A 26,789-nucleotide genomic window follows, 5' to 3' on the forward strand; every position below is an offset into this window, starting at 1 on the left:
CCGGGCCCCCCACTCACCTCAGCTCCTGCCGCTCCTTCATCCAGGCGGCCAGCACCTGCCGCGACTCGGCATCCTGGTAGGTCTGCATGCGCTCCAGCAGCCCGGTGAGCGCCTGCTGCCACGTCAGCGAGTGCATGTACTGCTCCGTGTTGATGATGCGGATCTCGCGCTCCAGCTCGGGGATGATGGCGCCCGTGCGCCAGCCGTGCCGCAGCATGAGGTCCGCCAGGTCGCTGTAGAGGTGGTCCCCGAAGTAGAGCACTCGGGGGCCGCGCCACTCCGTCAGCCGCAGGAAGTCGAACAGGTTTCCCTGGGGGGAGGGGGGGCCCACAGCTACGCTCATTGTGCCGCGGGGGCTCCCCCGGGGCTCTTCCCCACCAGGCTTCCCCAGAGGCAGCGAGGCCGGATGCAGGGCTGCCCTTTCCCGCGGCCTTGTGGGCCCCTCTGGGCCCCGGCCCGCGGGGTCTGCCCGCGGCAGGAAGGCCTCCCCGCCCTGTGCCCTCACACCCGCGCCAGCGAGGGCCCAAGTCCACTCTGTGGGAAACAAACTGCAGCCGCGACCCCACGGCCCTGAAGCCAGGAGGCCGGCCCGGCAGACCTCCCTGTGAGGCTGCCTGCCCCTCCTGCGCCAAAGCTGGAGAAAAGATGGAAACAGCCAGGCTCCATCAGACACAGCAGGGGACGCGGGTAGGGGAGCAGACACCGGGGTGGGCCGGGACAGCAGAAGTGTGAGAGGCACGGGGGAGACAGGTGAGGAGGAGTTAACTCAGGTAGAGAGAGTGAGGTGCAGGCCCCAGGATCAGGGAAGGATGAGCGGGCGGAGTGCTGAGGATGTGCCAAGTTTGGCAGGAGACACGGAGAGAGCAGAGAAACCACATACGTGGTGAAATTTCAGAACATGAGGCCTAAAGAAAAGTCTAAAACTTGCCAAAGAAGAAAACTCAGCATTTCCCAGAAAGGTGGAGTGACGCTCCCCAGGCTCAGCCAGGAGGCCAAGACAACAGTGTCATCCTCACAGCTTCTGCCCAAGGGGGCCGCCAGCGCGGGAGGCTGAGCAGCGGGCAGGGTGCGGGGCCGGGGTGCTGCCTGCAAGCTGGGCTCGGCATCAGGCAGCCCGAGGCTGCGCTACTGGCCGGAACCCCCAACCCCGAACCACTGTCTCTAAGAAGCCCCAGCTCAGCCAGAATTTCCACACTCCATCCAGAGCCAAATACTTCACCTCCTGCTCACAGCCACCTAGCACCTCCCCGCCAAGCACAAGGCCCCTCCTCCCCTTCCTAGCCAGCCAGGAAAAGGGGTCTCGACGGGGGCCTGTGAGCCGCCCCCACCAGGCTGTCTGGCTGCAGCAGACGGCCCAGCACCACTGAGTGGGTGCTTACTGAACGCCTGAGCTACCGGAGAGCTTCACAGCACATGTGAGGAGAGTCTGCCTCTTCCAGGTGAGGCAAGCATGGCACGGAGACGCCGAGCATTGGGGCTGGGCCTCCCCAGGCCCTGAGCGAGGACGGAACCCCCGCAGGTGTGGGGCAGCGCCCACCCAGCCAGCTCTCACCTGCCGGTAGATCTTGCCCTTTTCCAGGCGGGTGATGCGGTCCCAGTGCAGCGAGCCCTTCTCATCAAGTTTCCTGAAAGGCCTGGGGTGGGTTCAAAGGCCTGGGGTGAGGTTCAAGGGCCTGGTTCCCAGGCTGCGGCCGGACCACAGGCGGCACACCCGCCCGTCAGCACAGGGGTGCCCTGGCCCCGGGTCCACAGGGCAGCAAGCACGAGCCCGCCCCCGCGCCCTGGGCCCACCACCCCGGCCAGGCCTTACTTGCGTCGGTCGGTGAAGAAGCTGGGCTTGTCCGCCTGGACGATGACCACGTCAAAGAGCTGGCGCCAGTCGGGACCCACCATGTGCCGCATCCCCTTGTCCCTGGGCGGAGAGGGGCCGAGTGGGACAGGCGGCAGGCGTCCGAGGGAGGCTCCAGGCCTCTGCCACCAACTTGAGTCCCCGAGTCCCGCTTCCTCCCCGCCGGGGCAGGGGCGCTTACACGAAGCTGAAAGGACTGTTGGTGATGAGGAACAGCTGCTTCCCGTGGGCCACCAGGCGGCTCAGCACAGCGAACGTCTCGTCCCCTCGCAGGATGTACTTCTCTGGGAAGTACATGGGGGGGGAGAAGCGAGTGGTGAGGGCCAGCCCCGCGCCGGCCCCGGCAGCCGCAGCAGGGCCCAGCCCCCTTACCCATGTCCCGCGCGATCCACTGGTACATGAGGCCCTTCACGTGCACGTCCCGAATGGCATCCTGGGGGCAGTGGAGGGGCAGTGAGGCCTCACTGGAGCCCAGGACGACCTGCCCTGCTGTATCTGGACTCCCGTCCACGCCACCCTGGGGCGCAGGCCCAGGCCCTTACTGTCACATCCTTGTAGAGGTGCGCTTGGTCAAACTCCAGGCCGTGGCCCAGGAAGTGGTCCACCACGCAGGAGAGCAGTGCCATCTCTGGCAGTGAGAAGATGTCCATGAACTGCTTGATGGAGGGGCCCTGGGGAAGGAGTGCTGACTGAGCAAGCCCTCCAGCCCTGGAGACCCGAGGGCAGTGTGCCCTGGGGGTGAGCGCGGGGACACCAGGGTGCGGGCACTGCGCCCCGGGAGGCGGGCACCTACCTTGCCATAGAAGCCACTCATCTGGTAGAGGGGGATGTGCTGGGTGCCCCCGTAGAGCTCGATCACCTCTTCGTCTGGCACAGGCTGGAGGCCCCTGGGTGGGTGCAGAGAGACCACCAGTCCACAGGGGCGCCCTGGTGTAAGGTGGGGGCACGGGGCCAGGCCGGGGCAGCACTGACCTGTAGGCGGTCCCCAGCTGCACGTAATGGAAGGCGTCAATCTTCATCAGAAGGCTCTAGGGGCACCGCGGGAGCAAGATGGGCGGTGAGGCGACAGCCCGCCATCGGCTCTGAGCCAGCCTTTTCTAGCCCCCACGCCCCAGCTGGGTGGTAGCAAGGGCACCCCACGCTTGCCAAGAGGAAGTACGGCTTTGAGGCCAAAGGAGTAGGAAAATGAGCCCACCGCCGCCAGGAGACGGGTGGCTGAGGAAGCGGTCCCCACATGCCTCCCCCAGGAGGGGCCGCTCACCTTCTGAATATCGTAGTGCAGGCCGCGGATGGCAAAGCTGGGGTTGTAGTCATACTTCCGAATGCCCTCTGGGTACTGTTGGGGGAAACGAGGCCAGGCCTGAGCCAGCGGTGTTGGCACACCTGCCCGCCGGGCAGTTGCCTCGGGATCCATTCAGCCACCCAGCCAGGGGTGGTCCGGCCTCACCTTGTAGTGCTCGACCAGGATGTCACGGGCGGCATTGAAGATCTCCGGGTGCAGCGTGTCCGAGTACTGGGCCAGGGTGTAGTCGTAGTCGAAGCCGTAGACCTCGACGTCGCGCAGGCTGATCTCGTTGTTGGCATAGATGGCCGCGGGGTTCAGGAGACTGCAGACCTCAGGGGGCAGGAGGTCTAGAGGAGGAGGTGCAAGTGTGAGGCAGGCCCTGAGACGCCCTAAGGTGGGTGCTCTTAGCTCGGCGGGTCACACAGGCTCAGAGTCCCCCGCCCAGGGTCCCACAGGCGGGATCAGGAGCCGAGGGGTACAGAGTGACCGCACTGATGCCCCCAGCTGCTCCTCCTCCAGCCTTTATAAGCCCCAGGGGACACCTGGCTGTGCTCTGACCCTCTCCACTTGCTGAAGCTGGGGTTGGGACTTAGGAACAGTATCGGGGTGAGGAGCACTGGGGAGGGCCGGAGCTGCAGACTCTGCACCTGCCACGGGCCTCACCGCGAGGCCCCTCTAATCAGATTTCAGCTGCCCGCCAGTCACTTAATAACATTTGCTGCCTCTGAAACGGAACAGGACCCCATGGGGCTCCTGGGCACGGAAGCCTTCTGTCCCCTGTTTCTTGTCTGTAGGGAGGAGACTCCAGCCTCTATGACCTTCCCTGGGTTCCAAAGGACAGATACAAACAGCTGCTAGTCTGGGAAGGGAAAGGGTGCAGACACAGGGGAGAAGCAGCTGAGAAACCCGAGGCCAGATCCGAGGAACGAGAGAAGAGCAGGAGGCTGCCTGAGACACGATGAAGGTGTGCAGGCCCCGCACACACCCTGAACCACTGCTGTAACAACTCCTCACTAGTTCCTCCTGGGTTGGATGTGAGGTGGTTTTTCGGGGGCACAAGCCTGCTGTCTCCCCCTTAACCTGGCAAAGCAATAAAGCTGTTCTCTTCTACTTCATCCCAGACTCTCAGATTTGATTCTGCACTGGTGCGCAGAGGCTGTTTTCTCAGCATCAAATCTGGCCCCCAACATAGAGCTGACTTGAGAATGTATATAGTCAAAGCTATGGTTTTTCCAGTAGTAACATAGGATGTGAGAGTTGGACCGTAAACAAGGCTGAGCGCCAAAGAATTGATGCTTTTGAACTGAGGTTTTGGAGAAGACTCTTGAGAGTCCCTTGGACTGCAAGGAGATCCAACCAGTCCATCCTAAAGGAGATCAGTCCTGGGTGTTCATTGGAAGGACTGATGCTGAAGCTCCAATACTTTGGCCACCTGATGCAAGGAGCCAACTCATTGGAAAAGACCGTGATGCTGGGGAAGACTGAAGGCATAAGAGGGCGGCAGAGGATGAGATGGTCAGGAGCATCACTGACTCTGTGGACATGAATTTGAGCAAACTCTGAGAGACAGTGGAGGGCAGGGGATCTTGGCGCGCTGCAGTCCACGAGGTTGCTGAGGGTCAGACAGGACTTTGACTGAATAACAACATTTGATACTTTAATTTAAACATAATCAGTTGTAATTCTGTTATTGTAACAAAGTTTCCTTACACTGTAAGTTTCATTACACTGTAATCAGATGTTTAACCATGCCCTTTTAAGTCCTGTCATTTATAGACAGTTGTACTCTGATGCTTTTGCAAAAGTGCTTCATCTTCAAGAAAATTTCTGGGAAGGACCTTATGACAAATACAGGTCTCTAATAAATTTCACACCATGCTGCTGAGCTGGATGTACTGCTACACGTGTGCTACTGTATAACAGCCGGATGTAAGCGATAAAATGTATGGCCTTTAGTGTTTCCTCATTAACATACCTCTGAGCCTGCTCACCACACCTGATCGGTTTTCCCCAACATGGATTAACTAGGTACATATAAAGGAGACCCAGTACTGAGAGACATGATCTACATCCAGGGTGAACTGGATAGATATTTTGATTATCAATGTTTTCTACTGAAAGATTTGCAATCAGAAGGGGAAGTGATAAAAATCTCCATGTACTGAGGTATGGGGAAGTCACTGGCTTATATTAACACATGGTTTAACTTTAAAAAGTGGCCTGTTTTGTGACCTCTCACATATGCACTGTACATCTTCTTTGACACTGATGAGAGGGATGCATTTAAAAGTCAAAGTGGAGTAACAACGGTAAAACTTAAGTGACCACTGAGGATGTGATTTCAGGCTCATTCCCGTGTTTTTATAAACTTGACATTTCTGAGCTATGTCAGACTTGGGATGCCAAAAGGATTTAAAAATTCCCACAACCTCCTCAAGATGTTAGCTAAAGACTGCAAGGATTACACCTGGATCAAGGTTGAGTGGAGCCCTTTGCAGCCAAAAGGAAAAGCATCAGAAGTGACAAAAGTCCTTTTTAAGGACATTATTCCTAGGTACGGCCTTCCCTCTACTATACAGAGTGACCCATGGATCCGCTTTCATCACAGAAATAACACAAACAGTAAACAAAGCTTTAGGTACAAAGTGGAAACTGCACTCAGCATGGAGACCCCAACCTACAAAAAAAGGCTGAAAAGGTAACTGCACCCTGAAGAAAACTCTGCCCAAGCTGTGCCAGGAAACTCATCAAAAAAGGAACGTCTTGCCAGTTGCTCCCCTCTGTATACAGGTGGTTCCTAGAAGTGGCTAGGATTGAGCCCCCTTGTAACGACATACGAAGGCCATTCCTGGCTCCTAAGAGTAAGTTCAGTCCAGTTCAGTCGCGTCCAACTCTTTGTGACCCCATGAACCTCAGCACGCCAGGCCTCCCTGTCCATCACCAACTCCTGGAGTCCACCCAAACCCATGTCCATTGAGTCAGTGATGCCATCCAACCATCTAGGGAAGCATTTCGTGGCATTGGGAAGCTGTAGCTAGATAACTGCATGTAAACCACTGAACCAGAACACACCCTCACACCACACACACAAACATGACACCAGAAAACCCCTAGGCAAAACATCCTCTGACCTAAGTCGTACCTGTGTTTTCTTAGGCCAGTTTCCCAAGGCAATACAAATAAAAACAAAAATGAAGAAATGGGACCTAAGCAAACTTACAAACTTTCGCATAGCAAAGGAAACCTTAACAACGGCAAAAAGACAGCCTGTAGAAGGGGACAAAATATTTACAAAGGATGCAACAGACAAGGGATTATTTGCCAAAATATACAAATAGTTCAACATCAATTCAACAAAACAACAACCAAATAGACAATTTAGGGCAAAAGACCATAAATAAGACATTCCTTAAGAGAAAACATATAGATGCCAATAGGCACATGAAAAGATGCTCAACATCACTAATTATGAGAGAAATGCAATCAAAACTGCAAAGAAATACCACCTCACACAGGTTAGAATGACCATCATTAAAAAGTCTACAAGTAACATATGCTAGAGAAGGTGTGGAGAAAAGGGAATTCCACCACTGGTGGTAATGCAAACTGGAACAGAAACTATGGAAAATAGAGTGGAGGTTCCTCAGAAAAATAAAATAGAATCACCATATGATCCAGAAGTTCCATTCGTGGGCATGTTATTAGTCAAACTATAATTCAAGAACCTCCTTGGTGATCCAGTGGTTAGGGATCTGCCTGCCAATGCAGGGGCCGTAGGTTCGCTCTCTGGTCCGGGAAGAGTCCACGTGCTGCAGGGGCTTCCCTGAAGGCTTAGTGGTAAAGAATCCGCCTGCCAGTGCAGGAGACGCAAGAGACCTGGGTCCATCCCTGGGTCGGGAAGATCCCCTGGAGGAGGAAATGGCACCCCACTCCAGTGTTCTTGCCTGGAGAATCCCATGGGCAGAGGAGCCTGGCGGGCTACAGTCCTCGGGGTCACAGAGTCAGACCCGACAGCACACGGCAGGGGAACCAAGCGCCTGCACGACCGCCGAGCTCACACTGCCAACGCCAGCCCGTGCCCTGCGGCTGCCGCGGCCCGCCTGCCCTAGAGCCCCCGGCCCTCGACAAGAGCAGCCACACGAGAAGCCCCGCACCGCAAGTGCCCCCGCTCGCTGAGACTTGAGGAAGCCCATGTGCGGCGACGAAGACACAGCGCAGCCAAGAATAAATAAATAAAAACCAATTTCCAAGGTGCACACACTCCTGTGTTCACAGCAACACTATACGCAACAGCCAAGACACAGAAACACACCCCCAGTGACAGATGAATGGATAAGATGTGCTGGGTGTGCCTGCTTAGTGGCTCAGCCGTGTCCGACTCTCTGCGACCCCAGACCCCAGACCGTAGCCCGCCAGCTTCCTCCGTCCACGGGATTCTCCAGGCAAGAACACTGGAGTGGGGTGCCATGCCCTCCTCCAGGGGACCTTCCCAGCCCAGGAATCAAACCCAGGTCTCCTGCATCGCAGGCAGACTCTTTACCATCTGAGTCACCAGGGAAGCCCACGAATACTGCGGTGAGCAGTCTATCCTTTCTCCAGGGGATCTTCCCGACCCAGGAATCAAACCGGGGACTCCTGCATCGCAGGCAGATTCTTTACCAGCTGAGCCAGCAGGGAAGCCCCTAAAGATGTAGTACATTCATACAAGGAGTACTACTCAGACACAGGGAAAAAGGACGAAATAATGCCATGGAAGGTTGCAACTAGAGATTATGATATCAAGTGAAGTCAGAAAGACAAATCTTTCCATATGATATCACTTATATGTGGAATGTAAATAGGGCACAGAGAGAAGGAAGGGAGGGAAGGTGAGAGAGACAGAGACATGCTGGGGGGAGGAGCGAGGGAGAAAGAGGGAGGGAAGAGGGGAGAAAGAGAGGCAGAGAGAGAGATACAGGGAGTGAGGGAGAAACAAAGGAAGAATGGGGGGGACAGAAAGACAGGAAGAGAAAGAGGGATAGAAAGACGGGGTGACTGGGGGAGAGAGATGGAAAGAGAGAGGGAGGGAGAAACAGAGCCACAGGGAGAGGCAGAGAAGACCAAGAAAGAGGGAAGGAGGGTGGAGACAGAGACAGGGCAAGAGGCAGAGAGGGAGAGAGGCTGAGAGAAGGGGTGGGATGAAGGGGGAGAGTGACAGAGAAAGAGGGAGGGGGAGAGAGGGCAGGAGAAAACGTGGGAGGGGGAGAGAGAAAAAGGGAGGGAGGGAGACAAGATACAGGGGGACGAAAGGAGAGGGAGGGAAGAAGGGAGAAAGAGGAGTGAAAGAAAACAGGGGGCCAGGTAGAGGAAAAGATAGAGAGAGGGAGGGAGGGAAAGAGAGACAGAAAAAGAGGGAATGAGGGAGGCAGAGGGAGAGACAGAAAGGAAGAGGAAGGGAAAAGGGGGATGCAGAGAGATGGAGAGGGAGGGAGGGAGAGGGACAGAAAAGAGGTCCAGAGAGAGGGTGGGAAGGAAAGAGAAAGAGAGATGTGGGGAAAGGGAGAGACAGACAGGAGAGAGACCAAGAGAGAGGGAAAGAGGGTGGGAAAGACAGAGCGAGAGAGAAAGAGAGATGGGGAGAGAGACTAAGCCGGAGGAACAGAGACAGACGGACAGAGAAATAGGGAATGGGGAGAGGGGGGAGAGAGAGAGACAGAGAGAGAAATAGGGAGACACCAAGAGAGTAGGTGGGAGGGACGGAGAAACAGTGACAGGGAGAGAGACAGAGAAAGAAAGGGGAGTGGGGAAGGGGAGAGGGAGGAAGGGAAGGAAAAGAAGGAGAGAGAAAGGGAGCGGCATATAGAGGAGGACGGAAGGAGAGACGGGGAAAGATAGATAGGAAAGAAGGGATGAAGAGAAAGGGATGAAGGGAACAGAGAGACAGATAGAGACCAGGAGACAGTCAGAGAGGCCAAGAGATATATAGGAAGAGAGACACTGAGGAAGACAGACAGATGGAAAGGGTGGGAGAGAGAAAGAAGCAGATAAGAGAGGGAGAAAGATCAGGAGAGAAGGAGGGAGGCAGGGAGAGAAAGAGAAAGAAAGACGGAGGAAGTGAGGGAGAGGGAGAAGAAAGAGACAGGGCAAGAGAAAAAGAGAATGAAAGAGGGGGGAAGAATCAGGGCACAAATGAACATACCTAAGAAACAGACTTTATTTTTTCGGGCTCCAAGATCACTGCAGATGGTGACTGCAGCCATGAAATTAAAAAACACTTGCTCCTTGGAAGAAAAGTTATGACCAACCTAGACAGCATATTAAAAAGCAGAGGCATTACTTTGCTGACAAAGGTCCATCTAGTCAAGGCTATGGTTTTTCCAGTAGTTGTGTATGGATGTGAGAATTAGACCATAAAGAAAGCTGAGCACAGAAGAATTGATACTTTTGAACTGTGGTGTTGGAGAAGACTCTTGAGAGGCCCTTGGACTGCAAGGAGATCCAACCAGTCCGTCCTAGAGGAGATCAGTCCTGAGTGTTCATTGGAAGGACTGATGTTGAAGCTGAAACGCCAATACTTTGGCCACCTGATGCGAAGAGCTGACTCATTGGCAAAGACCCTGATGCTGGGAGGGATTGGGGGCAGGAGGAGAAGGGGACGACAGAGGATGAGATGGCTGGATGGCCTCACCGGCTCGATGGACATGAGTTTGAGCAAGCTCTGGGAGTTGGTGATGGGCAGGCAGGCCTGGCGTGCTGCCGTCCACGGGGTCACAAAGAACTGGACATGACTGAGCGGCTGAGCTGAAGAAACAGCCTCACAGAGAGAACAGACTTTTACTTGCCAAGAGGGAGGGGAGGCGGGAAGGGATGGACTGGCAGTTTAGGGTTAGGAGAAGCAAACTCTGACACTTAGAATGAACAGGGGATGCAGGTTAGATCCCTGGCTGGGGAACAAACATCCCACATGCCTCGGGGCAACTAAATCAGCTTGAGACAACTAGAGAACCTGTGAGCCGCAACTGCCGAGTCCAGGTGCTCTAATCCCTAGAAAGCCCACACACCGGTGAAGACTCAGCTCACCCAAATAAATAGTCATATATTTAAAACAGTGGGGAAAAAAAGGACTGAGGAGTATTGAGGACAAAAATGGAAACCAGAGCTGAGGCACAGCTGATGGGGTAACAGGACAAGGAATTCACGCCTCCTAACAAAGGGGCACCACCCAGGTGCTGGTGGGGGACCTCAGACCTAGGGGACTGGAGGAGCCTCGGTGCAGACAGGCAGGATGTGGTGGGAAGGAGGGAGGGGGGAAAAGCAGAGACGGGGTGGGACGGGCACCCCTGAGGGGTGGCTGGGGGAGCGAGGGGAACAAGACAAGGGTCTCCCCAACCTGCTCAGGACCCGGGAGCCTGCTGAGGTCCAGGGCTTGAATCTCCACTCTCAGGGGCCCCTCTGGCTGTGCAGGTCTTGAGCCTAAGCCCAGCCCCGCAGGGTCTTTTCTGGCTATTTTCCCCTTGCTGTAGTGATTCTCTTTAGCTTTGCTGCTGTTACATTTTAATTTTTCTAATATATATATTTTTGGCCATGCCAGGGACCAAACCTGGGCCCCTCCTGCATTGGGAGCGTGGAGTCTTAGCCACTGAACCACCAGGGAAGTCCCTATTTTTTATAACATATTTTCTAGATTTATTTTATTTTTTATTCGTTTTTACTGTTCTCCTTGTTGTTTCTTGTCCTTTTTTTTGGCAGCACTGTGTGACCTATGAGGTCATGGTTCCCAGGCCAGGGATCAGGCCTGAGCTCCTGTGGGGGAAGCACTGAGTCTAAACCCCTGGACTAAGAGAGAACCTCAGACCCCCGGCAATATTAATCACAGTGAGTTCTCCCAGAGGTCCTCACCGCAGCACTCACCTACGGCCTGCAAACTCCAGGGTTGGACGCCTCAGGCCAAACAACCAGCAAGACAAGAACAGAGTCCCATCCATCAAATATAAAAAAGAGAGACAAAAAAATTTGGTACAGATGAAGGAGCAATGTAAAAACCTACAAGACCAAACAAATGAGGAGGAAATAGGCAATCTACCTAAAAAAAAAAAAAATCAGAGTAATGACCGTAAAGATGATCCTAAATCTCAGAAAGAGAATGGAGGCACAGGTTGAGAAAATACAGAAGTGTTTTAACAAGGACCTAGAAGAACTAAAGAACAAACAATGATGAGAAACACAAGAAAAACTGGAATGGAAAATACACTGGAAGGAATCAATAGCAGAGTGACCAAACCAGAAGAACAAATAAGGGAGCTGAAAGAATGGTGGAAAGAACTGCTGAGAAGCAGAATAAGGAAAAAAGGAATCAAAATAAATGAGGACAGTCTCAAGAGACCTCTGGGACAACATTAAACACACCAACATTCAAATCACAGGGGTCTTAGAAGGAGAGAAAGAGTCGGAGAAAAATACATGCAGAGATTACAGTTGAAAATTTCCCTAACACAGGAAATAGGCACCCAAGTCCAGACAGTTCCAAACAGGATAAATCCAAGGAGATACACAAAGACAAATATTCATCAAACTTAAAAAAAAAAAAAAAAGGAGCAAGGTAAAAGCAGCAAAAACAGACAAGGGAATCTCCATAAGATTATCAGCTGATTTTCTGCAGAAACTCTGCAAGACAGACGGGATGGCAGGACATATTTAAAGTGATGAAAGGGAAAGAAAGTACAACCAAGATTACGCTACCCAGCAAGGATGCCATTCAGATTCCAAGGAGAAATCAATAGCTTTACAGACAAGGGACTTCTCAGGTGTTTAAAACCCAGTGCTTCCAATACAGGGGGCGTGGGCTGGATCCCTGGTCAAGGAACTTAGATCCCACATCCTGCATAGCTCAGGCAAAAATAAAATATAAAAAAGCTTTACAAACAAGCAAAATCTAAGAGAATTCAGCACCATCAAACCAGGTTTACAACAAATTCTTGAAGAACTTCTCTAGGCTGAAAACACAAGAAACGGACCCACAAAACAGATACATGTTCCTTTTACCATTTTCTTATTGTTTTGTATGTTGATAATTATCTAGAATGTAAAAGGATTAAATGCTCCAAGCAAAGGACACACACTGGCTGAATGGATGAAAAAAAACAAGAACAGTATATATGCTGTCTATAAGAGACCTACATCAGAATTTGGGACACACACAGATTGAAAATGAGGGGATGAAAAAAGATATTCCATGCAAATGGAAATCAAAAGAATGCTGGAATAGCATCATTCATATCCAGTAAAATAGACTTTAAATAAAGACTGTTACAAGAGACAAGGAAAGTCACTACACAGTGATTGAGGATTAGTCCCACAAGGAGGTATAACAATTATATTTATTCACTCAAGACAGGAGCAGTTTAATGCATAGGGCAAATGCTAATCATCATAAAAGGGGAAATCAAAATTAACACAATTATGTAGTGATAAGTGTAGTGTGTTAGTCACTCAGTCACGTCCGACTGCTTGTGACCCCATGGACTGAATGTAGCTCGCCAGGTTCCTGCCCATGGAATTCTCCAGGCAAGAATAATGGAGTGGGGAGCCATTCCCTTACCTAGGGGATCTTCCAGATTCAAGGTTTGAACCCAGGTCTCCTGCACTGCAGGCAGATTCTTTACTGTCTGAGCCAACAGGGGAGCCCAACACAATTACAGGGAAGGATTTTAACACTCCACTTACACCAATGGACAAGTCATCCAGACAGAAAATAAATAAACACAATCTTTAACACAATAGACCAGAGAGACTTAATTGATACTGATGAACAGTCCACTCGAAAGCGGCAGAATACACTTTCTCTCAGGTGCACACGAAACATGCTCCCGGACAGATCACATCTTGGGTCATAAATCAAACCTCAATAAATTTAAGAAAATGGAAATCATATCAAGCATCTTTTCTGACCACAGAATTATGAGAATCAATTACAGGGAAAAAACCGAACTATGAAAAACACAAAAACACATGGAGGATAAACAACATGCTACTAAATAACCCAGAGATGACTACAGAAACAAAAAAATACACAGAGGATGTCCCCGGTGGTCCAGCGGTTAAGAACCTGCCTGCCAGTGCAGGGAACCCGGGTTTGATCCCTGGTCTGGGAGGATTCCGCATGCTACAGGGCGACTAAGCTCGTGCGCCGTAACTGCTGAGCTCACACGCCGCAAATGCTGAGCCCACGGCTCACGACTCCTGAAGTCCCAGAGTCCAGAGCCTGCGCCTCAGCTGCTGAGGCCCGGGCGCCCTGGAGACCGTGCGCCACAGCGAGAGAAACCGCCACCCCGCAACTAGGGAGCAGCCCCCGCGCACTGCAACTTGAGAAAGCCCACCCGGGTCAACAAAGACCCAGCGCAGCCATAAATGAACTAATTCAGCAGCACTACACACAACAGCCAAGAAATAGAAACAACTTCAATTCCCATGGACAGATGGACGGATAAGGACGTGGCACATATGTACAATGGAGCGCTGAGTGAGTGAAGTCACTCACGCGTGTCCGCCTCTTCGCGACCCCACGGACTGTAACCCACCAGGCTCCTCCGTCCATGGGGTTTTCCAGGCCAGAGCACTGGAGTGGGGTGCCACTGCCTTCTCCAGGGGAGTGCTCCAATGCAATACTACTCGGCCATAAGAACAGAACAAAATAATGCCATCTGAAGCAAACATGGATGCAGTAAGAGATTATCATACTAAGTGAACTAACTCAGAAAGATACCATAACCCTGATATGCAGAATCTGAAATAGGATTAACAGAGTGCGGGAGAAAAAAGAGAAAGACAAAGAGAAGAGAGAAAATTGGAGAGAGAGAGAGAGGGGACGTGGGAGAGAGAGAGCAGGAAAGGGAAGCAAGGAGATACAGACAGAGGCAGGGAGGGAAGGAGCTGGGGAGAAGGAGCGAGGGAAGGAGGAAGACAGACCAGAAAAGGAGAGGCAGAGAAAGAGGTGGGAGGTGGCAGGGACAGACGCCGGGTGAGGGCAGGAATGGGGGGTGGGGGTGGGGAGACCGGAAGAGAAGAAAGGACACAGAGAACAAAGGTAGGAAAGTGAGAGAAAGAGAAAACGGAGACAGACACAGAGACAGGTTGTGAAGGAGGGAGAATTAAAGGGTGAGAGAGAGAGAAAGAGCAACGGAGAGAGAAATTCAGGGAGAAAGAAGAGACAGAGGAAGGGGGGAGAGAAAGAGAGGACAGAGAGACAGAAAAAGAGGCAATGAGAGAGAGACACGGGAGGAGGGAAGGAAGAGGCAAAGGGGGACAGAGATGGGGAGGGAGGAAAGGAGAGAGGGAGAGGGCAGAGGGCAGGGGAGAGAGGGAGCGAGGGACGGGCACAGAGAGAGAGAGAGAGAGGAGGGAGCGAGGACAACAGTCAGAGAGAAAGGGGGGGGGGGGAGAGAGACAGACAGAGAGAGACAGACAGAGAGAGCCCGCGAGAGCAGGGGAAAGGACTGGGAGAGTCGGAGGGAGACGGGCAGCTTGTGGGGCGGGGGAGGGAGGTGTGGGGAAATTAAATGGACACTCTTGTTTAGGCTTCAGATTAAGCAGAGCAGACCTCTGACCCTGCCTGCTAAGACTGCGAGCCTTGTACCTTAGATAAGACAGGGGACGAATCTTGAAACTGTTGAGCCCCAGGAGGGGGTCTGGCCAACCAGGTCCCAGGCTTAACAACATTCCAAGTTTTATAGAAAAAAACAAACTGCATTAACAGGAAAGCAGAGCTGCTATCTGCTCACAGACTGACCAGGGTATCAGTGTGCATCCTGGGATTATAAGCGGGAACCCAAAGTGCAATTTTGTTATTGTTGTTCTTTGGTTTAAAATTAATGACTGACTAGAGAAAGTATTAAATATTAACATTTACACTAAGTTTTATTTTTTATCATTTACTGCTTAATTACTTTTTCACTAATTCTTTTTTAAAATTAAATTATTTATTTCAATTGGAGGTTCATTACTTTACAACACCGCCGTGGGTTTTGCCATACACTGTCGTGAATCAGCCACGGGTGCACGTGCTCCCCATCCCCCAGGGTCATCCCAGTGCACCAGCCCTGAGCACCCTGTCTCCTGCATCCAACCTGGACTGGCGATCTGTTTCACATATGATAATATACATGTTTCAATGCTATTCTCTCAGATCATCCCACCCTCGCCTTCTCCCACTGGGTCCATAGACTGTTCTTTATATCTGTGTCTCCTTTGCTGTCTCGCATAGAGGGTCACCGTTACCATTTTTGAAGTCTCACCCAAGGAGGGGACCTGCTGCCGAGGACCTTTCCCCACAGGGGGTCCAGATGTGCTGTGTCACGGGACTTCCCAGCGCTGCTCAGGTGTGGATGTTGGCCAAAACCCACTTTGGAGAGGTATCCTCTGCTGTTTCTATTTGTCTTTTCTTGTGATGTTAGTATACTGAAAGTACGCTAGATAATTCTCTAATGAATGTGGGTATTATTTATTTGTACATAACGAGCGGCTGCTTTTGTTAACACATCCTTTGAACCTGAGATGAAAGTGAAAATTTTCTATAAAACAGGAGGTGGAAAGAGAAAGTCCAGGAGAGAGAGGGAGAGAGACACTCAGAGAAAGAGAGAGAGACCCAGAGATCAAGAGACAGGCTGGGAGGGAGGGAGGGAGAGAGAGAAAGAGGGAGAAAAAGAGAGAGAGACGGAGAGTGGGAAGGGGGGAGAGAGACAGGGAGAGAGACTGAGAGAGGGGGTGGGAGGGACTGAAAAATAGACAGTGACAGAGAGAGAGAAAGAGGGAAGGATAAAGAGAGAGAGAAAGAAGGAGAAAAAGAGAGTGAGTCAGGGAGCAATCAGAGAAATGGAGGGAGGAAGAAAGAGAAGGCTGAGAAAAAGGGAGGCAGAGAGAGACAGAGCAAGAGAGATGCAGAAAAAGAAAGAGAGGGGGAGAGAGAGACTAAGATAGGGAGTGAGAAAGAGAAAGAGAGGCAAGGAGGGAGAGAGAGAGATGGAGATACGGAGAAGGAAGGAGGGACAGGGGAGAGAGAAGGAAAGAGCAAGAGAGGAGGAGACAAGGCAGGAGAGAGTGACAGAGACAGAGGCAGTGAGGAAGGGAGATCCGCCGGGAGGGAGGGAAGGAAGGAGTGAGGAAGAGGAGACACAGAGGGAGAAGGAGACAGGGACGGGAAGAGGGGCAGAGACAGAAAACGGTGAGGGATACAGAAAGGGGGGAGAAAGGACATAGGGAGGGAGAGAGACAGAGAGGGCGTGGGGTGAAGGCAGAAAGAGATGGGGGCAAGAGAGAGAAAGGAGGGAGGGAGGAAGAGCAAAAGAGAGGGAGGGAGGGACAAAGAAAAACAAAGGGAGAGACAGAATAGCAGGGCAACCTTGAGAGAAGCAGAGAGAAGCAGGGAGACAGCGAGAGGGACTGAGAGAGGGAGAAAGAGAGACAGAGAGAGATGGAGGGAAGGAGACAGAAGGGGAGGGAGGGAGAGAAGGAGACAGAGAGAGAGGGAGAAAGAGAAAGGGAGCATGCGAGGAAGGGAGAAGAGAGAGAGGCTGACAGGGAGATAGGAAGGGAGGGAAGGAGAAAGAGAGACAGAAAGAGGGAAACAGAGCGGGAGAGAGACAGACACCAGGAGAGAGGGAGGGAGAAAGAAAGAGAGGGGGAAGGAGGCAGGGTGGGAGGGAGAAAGAGACAGGGCAAAAGAGAGCGACAGAAAATGTTAACAGGGAGGGAAACAGCACACAAGAACACACCTAGGAAACGGTCTCCCAGATACAGAGAACAGACTTTTAGTTGCCACAGGCGGGGGTAGGGGGGTGGGGGGGTGGGGCGGAGAGGATGGACTGGGAGTTCTGGCTTAGTGGACCCAGACTCTGCATTTAGAATGAACAGAGAGGTCTGCCTTCCGATGCAGGTTACACCCCTGGTTGGGGAACTAACGCCCCACAGGCGACTGCAGAACCCGGGAGCCCCAGTACCAAGTCCATGCGCTCTAGGGCCCGTGCTCTGCAAGAAGATGGAGCTGAAACTGCAGAAGCCCACACGCTGTAAAGAAAAAAAAGGATGGATGAACAACTGGATCCTACTGTCTACTGCAGGAAACTAGATTCAATCTCCTGGGATAAAGCACGACGGAAAAGAACAGTAAAAAGGATGGATATGTGTGAACAGTTACCTTACTGTAGAGCAGAAATTAAATCAACTATACTTCAATACAATAAATATGAATAGCTAGACAGCTTTAAAAAGGAGAAGTATTTCTAACACGAGAGGTAAAGTTAAACAGTATGTAGGATAGACTGGCTGACTGTTAATCATGGGCCTGAGTGCGTGTCTCCAGGCCTCCTCTCGCCCGGATGCTCCCGGGACTGTGGGAAGAGCCGGGACAGAGCAGCAGCTGCGAGGGAGACGGGAGGGACCCTCCCACCCTCCCCGCTTCTTACCACTCTCGCTTCTCTAAACCTGGAGTAAAACCGCGGGTGCATCACTGTAAAGATACCAGGGGCTGACCCGTCCAGCCTGCCCACGGCCAGCACACAAACTCCTGAGCAGTGGCCGTCTCACCCCTTGGGAGACCTTGAGGATCAGTTACAAGCAGAATGGGAGTTCTGTTTTCTCACGCCTTCTCATGGGCTCTGCTGGGGGCTCAGGCAGTAATCAACCTGCCTGCTATGCAGGAGACCCAGGTTCAACCCCTAGATCGGGAAGATCCCCTGGGGAGGAAATGGCACCCCACTGCAGTCTTCTCACCTAGGAAATCTCATGGACAGAGTCCACGGCGGGCTGCAGTCCACGGGGTCGCAAAGAGTCGGACGCGACTGAGCGACTAACACTTTCACGCTTTCTCACACCTTTTACTTTTCCACAAAAACTACAGATCCAGGGATTTCCCCAGCAGTCGAGCAGCTAAGGCACCATGGCCCAATGCAGAGGGCTCCGGGTATGATCCCTGGTTGGGGGACTAGAGCCCAGGGATCCTAGAGCCCTCACGACACAACGAGAGAAGCCCACACGCCACAAGGCCACAAGGAACAGCCGTGAACTGCAAGGACACCCAGTGCAGCCAAAACCAAGAAACAAAACCAAAACCCCAAGCGACAGCGCCATATGCTGATTCTCTGATAACCCTCACTGCTGGACGAGTGGTGAGCTCCCTACCCCCAGGTCCTCAGCACTGCCTGGGTGCGTTTCCCTCTTACAGGGAATGGTTTGGAAACAACTGGCTACAGCGAGTCTCCCTGTGAAGTGAGGGGCAGACCGGGTTTCCGGCTTCTCCTGAATCTGAGGAAACGAGATATTTGCTATATCTGCAGCCGGCGCCCCAGGACTGATATCCTCACCACACAACCCTCGGGTGCAGGGCTTGGGATCAAGTGTTTCTAATTCAGTCTCCAGTGCCCCGAATTCACACAGCACTGCAGGGCCCCCTGCCCCACCCCCAGGAAGTAGCCAGAGTAGGTGCCTCTCTGTTCCCTGAAAGATTCAGGGAAAGATAAAACTGAAGTGGGGATTAAAACTAAGCCCCCTTAATAAAACTGACTTCCTCTACTGCGTTTACGATTAACACCTCTATCAGCAATGATTATTCCTTCTATTGTCCAGCATCTGTTCTCCTCAAGACTGAGGAGTATCAGGGCTTCCCTGGTGGCTCAGTGATAAAGAATCCGCCTGCCAACACAGGATACACGGGTTCCATCCCTGATCTGGAAATACTGCGCGCGCTGCAGAGCAGCTGAGAGCACGCACACAACTGCTGAGCCCGCGCTCCAGAGCAAGGGAAGCCCGTGCGCTGCCAGGACAGAGGCGCCCCTGCTCTCCACACGAGGAAAATCCAGGGCAGCACCGAAGACCCAGCACAGCCAAAAACGAGAAATAAAGTCATGTATCTTTTAAAACTAGGGAAAAAAAAAAGATTGCGGAGTTCTCAGAACAAAACTGGGTACCAGAAGTGGGGTAAGGATGGTGCAGTAGGAGAACAGGGGGAGCTCAGACACGTAAGGGGCTGGAGAATTTCCTTGCAAACCGGTAGGACGTGGTGGAGGAGATAGCTCAGTGGGTAAAGAATCCGTCCGCAGTGCATGAGACCCAAGTTCGATTCCTGGGTTGGGAAGATCTGCTGGAGAAGGGATAGGCTACCCTCACCAGTATTCTTGGGCTTCCCTTGTGGCTCAGCTGGTAAAGAGTCCACCTGCAACGTGGGAGACCTGGGTTTGATCCCTGGGTTGGGAAGATTCCCCTGGAGAAGGGGAAAGGTACCCACTCCAGTGTTCTGCCCTGGAGAACTCTGCCCTGTACAGTCCATGGACACTACTGAGTGACTTTCACTCTCACCCACGATCAGCAGGGTAGGGGAGAGACCTTCCGAGGCACAGAGAGATGCTGGGAAGCGCTTTCTCCACCTGCTGAGGACCTGGGAAGCCAGCTGGGGTCCGGGGCCTGACTCTCTACCCCTCAGGGTCCCCCATGGCTGCGCAGGTCCTGAGCCTAAAGCCCACCCCCAGGGCCTTTGCTAGCTATTTCCCTCCTATTGTGATTCTAACTTTGTTGTTGTTGTTATGTTTTTATTTTTTAAATATATTTCCTACTTTTTAATTTTTCACTCCTTGTTACTGTTCTGCTCCTTATTTGCTGTTTCTTTGGCAGCACTAACCTGCAGCATCATGGTTCCCGGGCCAGGGACCAGGCCTGGGCTCCTGTGGTGGGAACACCAAGTCCATCCCATGGACTAACAGAGGACCTCAGACCCCAGGCAACATCAATCAGAGTGAGTTCACCCAGAGGTTCTCATCTCAGCGCCAAGCCCCGGCTCCACCCACGGCCTGCAAACTCCAGTGCTGAACACCTCAGGCCAAACAACCAAGACAGGAACACAGCCCATCAAAAAAAAAAAAAAAAGAAATAGCAAAAAATACGGTACAGATGAAGGAGCAATGTAAAGACTTACAAGACAAAATAAATGAAGAGGAAATAGGCAACCTACCTGAAAAAGAATTCAGAGAATGACAGCAAAGGTGATCCTAAATCTCAGAAATAGAATGGAGGCACAGACTGAGAAAATACAAGAAATGTTTAACAAGGACCGAGAAGAACTAAAGAGCAAACAAACAGTGATGAAAAACACATGAACAGAAATGAAAGATACACTGGAGAGAATCAATAGCAGAGTAAATGAAGCAGAACGAATAAGTGAGCTGAAAGGCAGAATGCTGGAAAGAACTGCTGAGGAGCAGAATAAAGAAAAAAGAATCAAAATAAAAATGAGAACAGGCTCAGAGACCTCCGGGACAACATTAAACACACCAACATTGAGATCATAGGGGTCTCAGAAGAGAAAGGGTCTGAGAAAATATTTGCAGAGATTATAGATGAAAATTTCCCTAACATGGGAAAGGAAATAGCCACCCAAGTTCAAGCTGTCCCATACAGGATAAACCCAAGGAGATACACATTGAGACACATATTCATCAAACTAACAGAATTTAATTAAAAAAAAAAAAATGAAAGCAGCAATGTAAAAGCAAAAATAACATACAAGGGAATCCATATAAGGTTATCAGCTGATTTTTGAGCAGAGGGCAGATGGGAGTGGCTGGATATATTTAAAGTGATGAAAGGGAAAAATCTACAACCAGGATTACTCTATCCAGCAATATTAGCCAGATTCAATGGAGAAATCAAACGCTTTACAGATAAGGGACTTCCCTGGTGGTTGAAACTCTGAGCTTCCAATACAGGGGGTATGGGCTTGATTACTGGTCGAGGAACTGGGATCCCACATATCTCAGAGAGCAGCCAAAAAAAAAAAAAAAAGCTTTACAGACAAGCAAAAGGTAAGAGAATTCAGCACCACCAAACCAGATTTACAAAAATTGCTTAAAGAACTTTTCTAGGCTGAAAACACAAGGGAGAATAGGAATCACAAAAACAGATCCAAAAAAATTAAGAAAATGGTAAAAGGACCATGCATATTGACAATTAGCTAGAATGTAAATGGATTAATGTGCCAACCAAAAGACACAGACTGACTGAATGCATGAAAAACCAACCCTTTTTTATATATGTTGTCTACAGGAGACCCACTTCAGACCTAGGGACACATACTGTATCAAAGTGAGAGGATGGAAAAAGATAATCCATGCAAATGGAAATCAAAAGAATGCTGGAATTAGAGATTAGCATTACTCATTATCAGGTAAAACAGACTTTAAAATAAAGACTGTTACAAGAGATAAGGAAGGTCACTATTGATCAGGGATCAATTCCACAAGGAGGTGTAACTATAATTACTTATTCATCCAACACAGGAGCGGATCAACGCATAAGGCAAATGCTAATAGCCATAAAAGGGGAAATTGATAGTAACAATTATGTGGTGATAGTTGTAGTGTGTTGTCTCTCAGCTGTGTCTGACATCTTGTGGCCCCATGGATGTAGCCCGCCAGGCTCCTCTGTCCGTGAAATTCTCCAGGCAAGAATACTGGAGTGGGGAGCCAGTCCCTTCTCTAGGGGAATCCCCCTGACCCATGATTTGAACCCAGGTCTTCTGCATTGAGGGCAGATTCTTTACCCTCTGAACCACGGGGAAGCCCAACACAATTACAGTGGAGGACTTTAACACTCCACTAAAACCAATGGGTACATCATCCAGACAGAAAATAAATAAGGAAATTTAAGTCAATCTCTAATTGACACAACAGGTCAGACAGACTTAACTGATACTGATAGAACGTTCCACTCAAAAGCAGTAGAATACACTTTCTTCTCAAGTGCACATGATACATTCTCCAGGATAGATCACATCTTAGGTCACAAATCAAGCCTCACTAAATTTAAGAAAATGGGAATCGTATCAAGCATCTTTTCTGGCCACAGAACTGAGATTAGAAATCAATTACAGGGAAAAAAAGAAAATCACAAAAACACAGAAGCTAAATAAAATGCTGCTATATAACCAAGAGATCACTGCAGAAATAAAGAAATACAGAGAGGACATGACTGGTGGTCTAGTAGTTAAGAATCTGCCTGCCAACGCAGGGGACCTAGGTTCAATCCCCGGTCTGGGAAGATTCAATGTGCTGCTGGACAGCTAAGTCCATCTGCCACAACTACGGAGCTCACACGCCACAAATACTGAACCCACACCTCGCAACTCCTGAAGTCTGCAGCTCTACAGTCTGCGCCTCAACTGCTGAGCCTGCGAGCTGCAACTGCTGAGGCCCGGGCGCCCTAGAGACGGTGCTCCACAGCAAGAGAAACCACCACCCCACAACGAGGGAGTCGCCCCCGCGCACTGCAACTTGAGAAAGCCCACCCGCGTCAACAAAGACCCAGCGCAGCCATAAATGAATAAATGAACTAATTCAAAAAGATACATGCACCCCTATGCTCACAGCAGCACTACACACAGAAGCCAAGAAATAGAAACAACTTAAATTCCCATGGACAGATGGATGGATAAAAATGTGATACATGTACACAATGGAGTACTACTCAGCCCTAAAAAGAGAACAAAACAATGCCATCTGAAGCAAATATAGATGCAGTGAGAGATCATCGTCTTAAGTGAAGTCAGTCAGAAAGACAAATACCGTATGATATCACTGATACGCAGAACATAAATAGGGCAAATGGAGAGTGAGGCAGAAAGAGAGAGAAAGAACCAGAGAGAAAGAGGAAGGTGGGAGAGAAAGAAAGAAAGGGAGACGAGAGACAGACAGAGAGAGAAAGAGAGGGAGGGAGGGAGGAAGATGGGAGAGAGAGAGAGGGGATACAGCGCGAGACAGGCAGCGGGGGGAGAGGGGGCACAGAAAGAGCGACCAAGAGAGGGGGGCAGGGAGGAAGAGAGAGGGGTATGGGGTTGGGGGTGAGCATGAATGAGTGAGGGGGGGAGAGAGGCAGGGAGGAAGAAGGGAGAAAGAATGAGAGAGACGTAGGGAGTGAGAAAGTGAGGAAGGCAGACAGACAGGGAAACAGAGATACAGGGAGTGAGACAGAGAGGAATGGAGGGAGAGAGAGAGAGAGAATAGCGGGAGAGATGGGGCAGGAGAGAGAGAAAAAGGCAGTGAGAAAAGAGACAGATATGGAAGGGGGAGGGAAGGAGTGAGAAAAAGGAGAGCTACAGAAGGGAGAAGGAGAGGGACAGGGAGGGAGAGGGGGAAAGACACGGAGAGAGGCAGAGAAAGGAAAGAGGAGGGGGAGGGAGGTGTGGGGAAATTAAATCGTCAGTCTTGTTTAGGCTTCAGAGACTGAGCAGAGCAGACCTCTGACCCTGCCTGCTAAAACTTCGAGCCTTGCACCTTAGATAAGAAGGGATGAATCTTACTGTTGAGCCCCAGGAGGGGGTCTGGCCAACCAGGTCCCAGGCTTAACAACATTCCAAGTTTTACAGAAAAAAAACAAAGAGCATTAACAGGAAAGCAGAGCTGCTATCTGCTCGCAGACTGACCAGGGTATCAGTGTGCATCCTGGGATTATAAGCGGGAACCCAAACTGCAAATTTTGAAATCTCACCCAAGGAGGCGACCTGCTGCCGAGGACCTTTCCCCACTGGGGGTCCAGATGTGCTGTGTCACGGGACTTCCCAGCGCTGCTCAGGTGTGGATGTTGGCCAAAACCCACTTTGGAGAGGTATCCTCTGCTGTTTCTATTTGTCTTTTCTTGTGATGTGAGTATACTGAAAGTATGCTAGATAATTCTCTAATGAATGTGGGTATTATTTATTTGTATATAACGAGCGGCTGCTTTTGTTAACACATCCTTTGAACCTGAGATGAAAGTGAAAATTTTCTGCAAAACAGGAGGTGGAAAGAGAAAGTCCAGGAGAGAGAGGGAGAGGGACACTCAGAGAGAGAGAGAGACCCAGAGATCAAGAGACAGGCTGGGAGGGAGGGAGAGAAAGAGGGAGAAAGAGAGAGAGACCCAGAGTGGGAAGGGGTGGGAGAGACAGGGAGAGAGACTGAGAGAGGGGGTGGGAGGGACAGAAAAATAGACAGTGACGGAAGCGAGAAAAGGAAAGAGAGTGAGACAGAGAGTCAGGGAGACACCAAGAGAGATGGAAAGAGAGAAAAAGAGATAGGAGACAGAGAAAGGGAGGGAGGGAGAGGGAAAGAGAGAGAGGGTGGGATGGAAAGAGAGAAAGAGAGAAACGGGGGGCAAGAGAAAGAGAGACTAAGAGTGGAAAGGGGAGAGAAAGTGAGGGAAAAGAGAGAGGAAGCAAAAGTGTGAGAGGAGGGGAGAAAGAGAGAGAGAGGTTGATACGGAGACAGAGAAGGCAGTAGAGAGAAAGAGAGAGAGAGAAAGGAAGAGAGAAGGAGGGAGGCATAGAGAGAGAGAAACAGAAAAACAGACCAGTGGAGAGAGAGAGCCCAAGAGAGACGGAGGGAGAAAGAGAAACAGGGCACGACAAAAAAAGAAAGAGAGGGAGTGAGGGAGGGAGAGGAGAAAAAGAAAGAGGGAGGGTGGGAGGGAGAAAGAGAGATAGGGCAAGAAAGAGCGGCAGATCATCAAACAGAGAGGGGGAAAAGAACAGGGCACAAATGAACCCACCTAAGAAACAGCCTCACGGGCAGAGAGAACAGACTTTTAGTTGCCGAGGGGGAGGGGGTGGGGGTGGACTGGAGGTTCGGGTTGGCAGATAAAAACTCTCATATTGAGAATGAACAGGGATGTCCCTGGTGGCCCCGTGGTTAAGAGTCTGCCTTCCAATGCAAGGGGTGCAGGTCAGGCCCCTGGTTGAGGAACTAACATCCCACGTGCCACGGGGCAACTAAATCAGGTCACAACTAGAGAATCTGGGAGCTGCGGTCACTGAGTGTGTGCTCCAGAGCCCATGCTCCCAACAAAAGACGGCTGAGAGCTGCAGTAGAGAAAGCCGGCACGCGGCAAAGGAGACCCCGCTCAGCCACCACCACCCAAAAAAAGAACTGACGGACAACAGGGTCCTAGTGCAGAGGGCAGGGAACCAGATTCAGCCCAATGGGATAAACCACAATGGAAAAGAACATTAAAAAAAATGTATATATGTCTATAAATGAGTTACTGTGCTGCACAGCAGAAATAAACACGATATTGTAAGCTGATTGTACTACAATAAAATAAATAGGTAGTTTTAAAAAAGACAAATAATTCTAACGAAAGAGGTAAAAATTAAACATCATGTACAACAGATTAAAAAGCAGAGACATTACTTTGCCAACAAAGGTCTGTCTAGTCAAAGCTATGGTTTCTCCAGTGGTCATGTATGGATGTGAGAGTTGGACTATAAAGAAAGCTGAGCGCCAAAGAATTGATGCTTTTGAACTGTGGTGTTGGAGAAGACTCTTGAGAGTCCCTTGGAATGCAAGGAGATCCAACCAGTCCATCCTAAAGGAGATCAGTCCTGGGTGTTCACTGGAAGGACTGATGCTGAAGCTGAAACTCCAACACTCTGGCCACCTGATATGAAGAACTGACTCGCTGGGAAAAACCCTGATGCTGGGAAAGACTGAAGGCGGGGGGAGAAGGGGATGACAGAGGACGAGATGGTTGGATGGCATCACTGACTTGATGGACATGAGTTTGAGTAAGCTCCAGGAGTTGGTGATGGACAGGGAGGCCTGCTGTGCTGCAGTCCATGGGGTCGCAAAGAGTCGGACATGAACGCGCGGCTGAACGCAACTGAACAACAGACTGGTTGACTGTTAACCACGTGCCTGAGTGCGTGTCTCCAGGTCTCCCCTCGCCTGGAAGCTCCCTGGGAGCCCTTCACAAGGCAGGAAATGGTGCTGCTGGGACTGTGGGAAGAACCAGGACAGAGCAGCAGCTGGAAGAGAAATGGAAGGGACCCTACCACGTCCTTCATACCACTCACGCTTCTCTAAACCCGGATGGGGTAAAACCGTGGGTACATCACTCTAGGGTAAGAAAGTACCAGGGGCTGACCTGTCAAGCCTGCCTACAGCCAGCAAACAAACTCCTGAGAAGTGGACATCTCGCCCTTTGGGAAACCTTGAGGATTAGTTATAAGCGGAATGGGAGTTTTGTTTTCTTATGCTTTCTCATACCTTTTACCTTTCCACACAAGACTACATATTCACGGACTTCCCTGGTGGTACACCGGCTAAGACTTTGTGGCCGAATGCAGGGGGCTCCAGGTTTGAGTCCTGGTCAGAGAACCAGATCCCACATACTGCCAAGTTCAGGCAAAAGAGAAAAGTAAAAAAGCTTTACACACAAACGCTCAAGCAAAATCAGCACCACCAAACCAGGTTTACAACAAGTGCTAAAAGAATTTCTTTAGGCTAAAAAAGCAAGAGAAGAAAAAGAGCCACAGACACAAGAAACCCAATTAAGAAAATGGTAATAGGAACATACATATGGATAATTACTTTGAATGTAAATGGATTAAATGCTCCAACCAAAAGATACAGACTGGCTGCATGGGTGAAGAAAACAAGATCCATAGATATGCTGTCTACAAGAGACCCACTTCAGACCTAGGGACACATACGGACTGAAAGTGAGGCAATAGAAAAGATATTCCATGCAAATGGAAATCAAAAGAATGTTGGAATAGCATTACTCATATCAGGTAAAATAGACATTAAGATAAAGACTGCTACAAGAGACAAGGAGGGTCGGTACATAATGATCGACAGATCAATCTCATAAGAAGATGTAACAATC

General features: G+C 50.6%; 1 protein-coding gene and 1 long non-coding RNA gene across 5 annotated transcripts in view; one reads left to right on the forward strand and one right to left on the reverse strand.

The window, feature by feature from the left end:
- NT5DC2 (5'-nucleotidase domain containing 2) overlaps window positions 1-26,789 on the reverse strand; it is a 53,646-nt gene that overhangs the window by 404 nt on the left and 26,453 nt on the right. For 2 of the 3 annotated variants that reach the window (XM_043442545.1, XM_043442542.1), the window contains exons 2-11: window positions 3,297-3,481; window positions 3,111-3,209; window positions 2,822-2,877; window positions 2,643-2,736; window positions 2,392-2,520; window positions 2,222-2,282; window positions 2,031-2,133; window positions 1,811-1,912; window positions 1,553-1,634; window positions 18-310 (exon numbers count right to left, since the gene is read on the reverse strand). In XM_043442545.1, coding sequence (XP_043298480.1) covers window positions 18-310; window positions 1,553-1,634; window positions 1,811-1,912; window positions 2,031-2,133; window positions 2,222-2,282; window positions 2,392-2,520; window positions 2,643-2,736; window positions 2,822-2,877; window positions 3,111-3,209; window positions 3,297-3,481 — 1,204 coding nt within the window. The remainder of the gene's footprint in view (window positions 1-17; window positions 311-1,552; window positions 1,635-1,810; window positions 1,913-2,030; window positions 2,134-2,221; window positions 2,283-2,391; window positions 2,521-2,642; window positions 2,737-2,821; window positions 2,878-3,110; window positions 3,210-3,296; window positions 3,482-26,789) is intronic. The other variant, XM_043442544.1, reaches the window with a different exon arrangement.
- LOC122424587 lies at window positions 14,159-19,899 on the forward strand. 2 transcript variants are annotated; one of them, XR_006264479.1, is made up of 3 exons: window positions 14,159-14,196; window positions 15,373-15,520; window positions 19,770-19,899. It is a non-coding gene; the product is annotated as an uncharacterized LOC122424587 (long non-coding RNA). The 2 variants fall into 2 exon arrangements; XR_006264478.1 differs by lacking the exon at window positions 19,770-19,899 and adding an exon at window positions 17,041-17,176.

This window comes from Cervus canadensis, chromosome 22, assembly GCF_019320065.1.
Source record: "Cervus canadensis isolate Bull #8, Minnesota chromosome 22, ASM1932006v1, whole genome shotgun sequence".
In the NCBI taxonomy this organism is placed as follows: domain Eukaryota; kingdom Metazoa; phylum Chordata; class Mammalia; order Artiodactyla; family Cervidae; genus Cervus; species Cervus canadensis.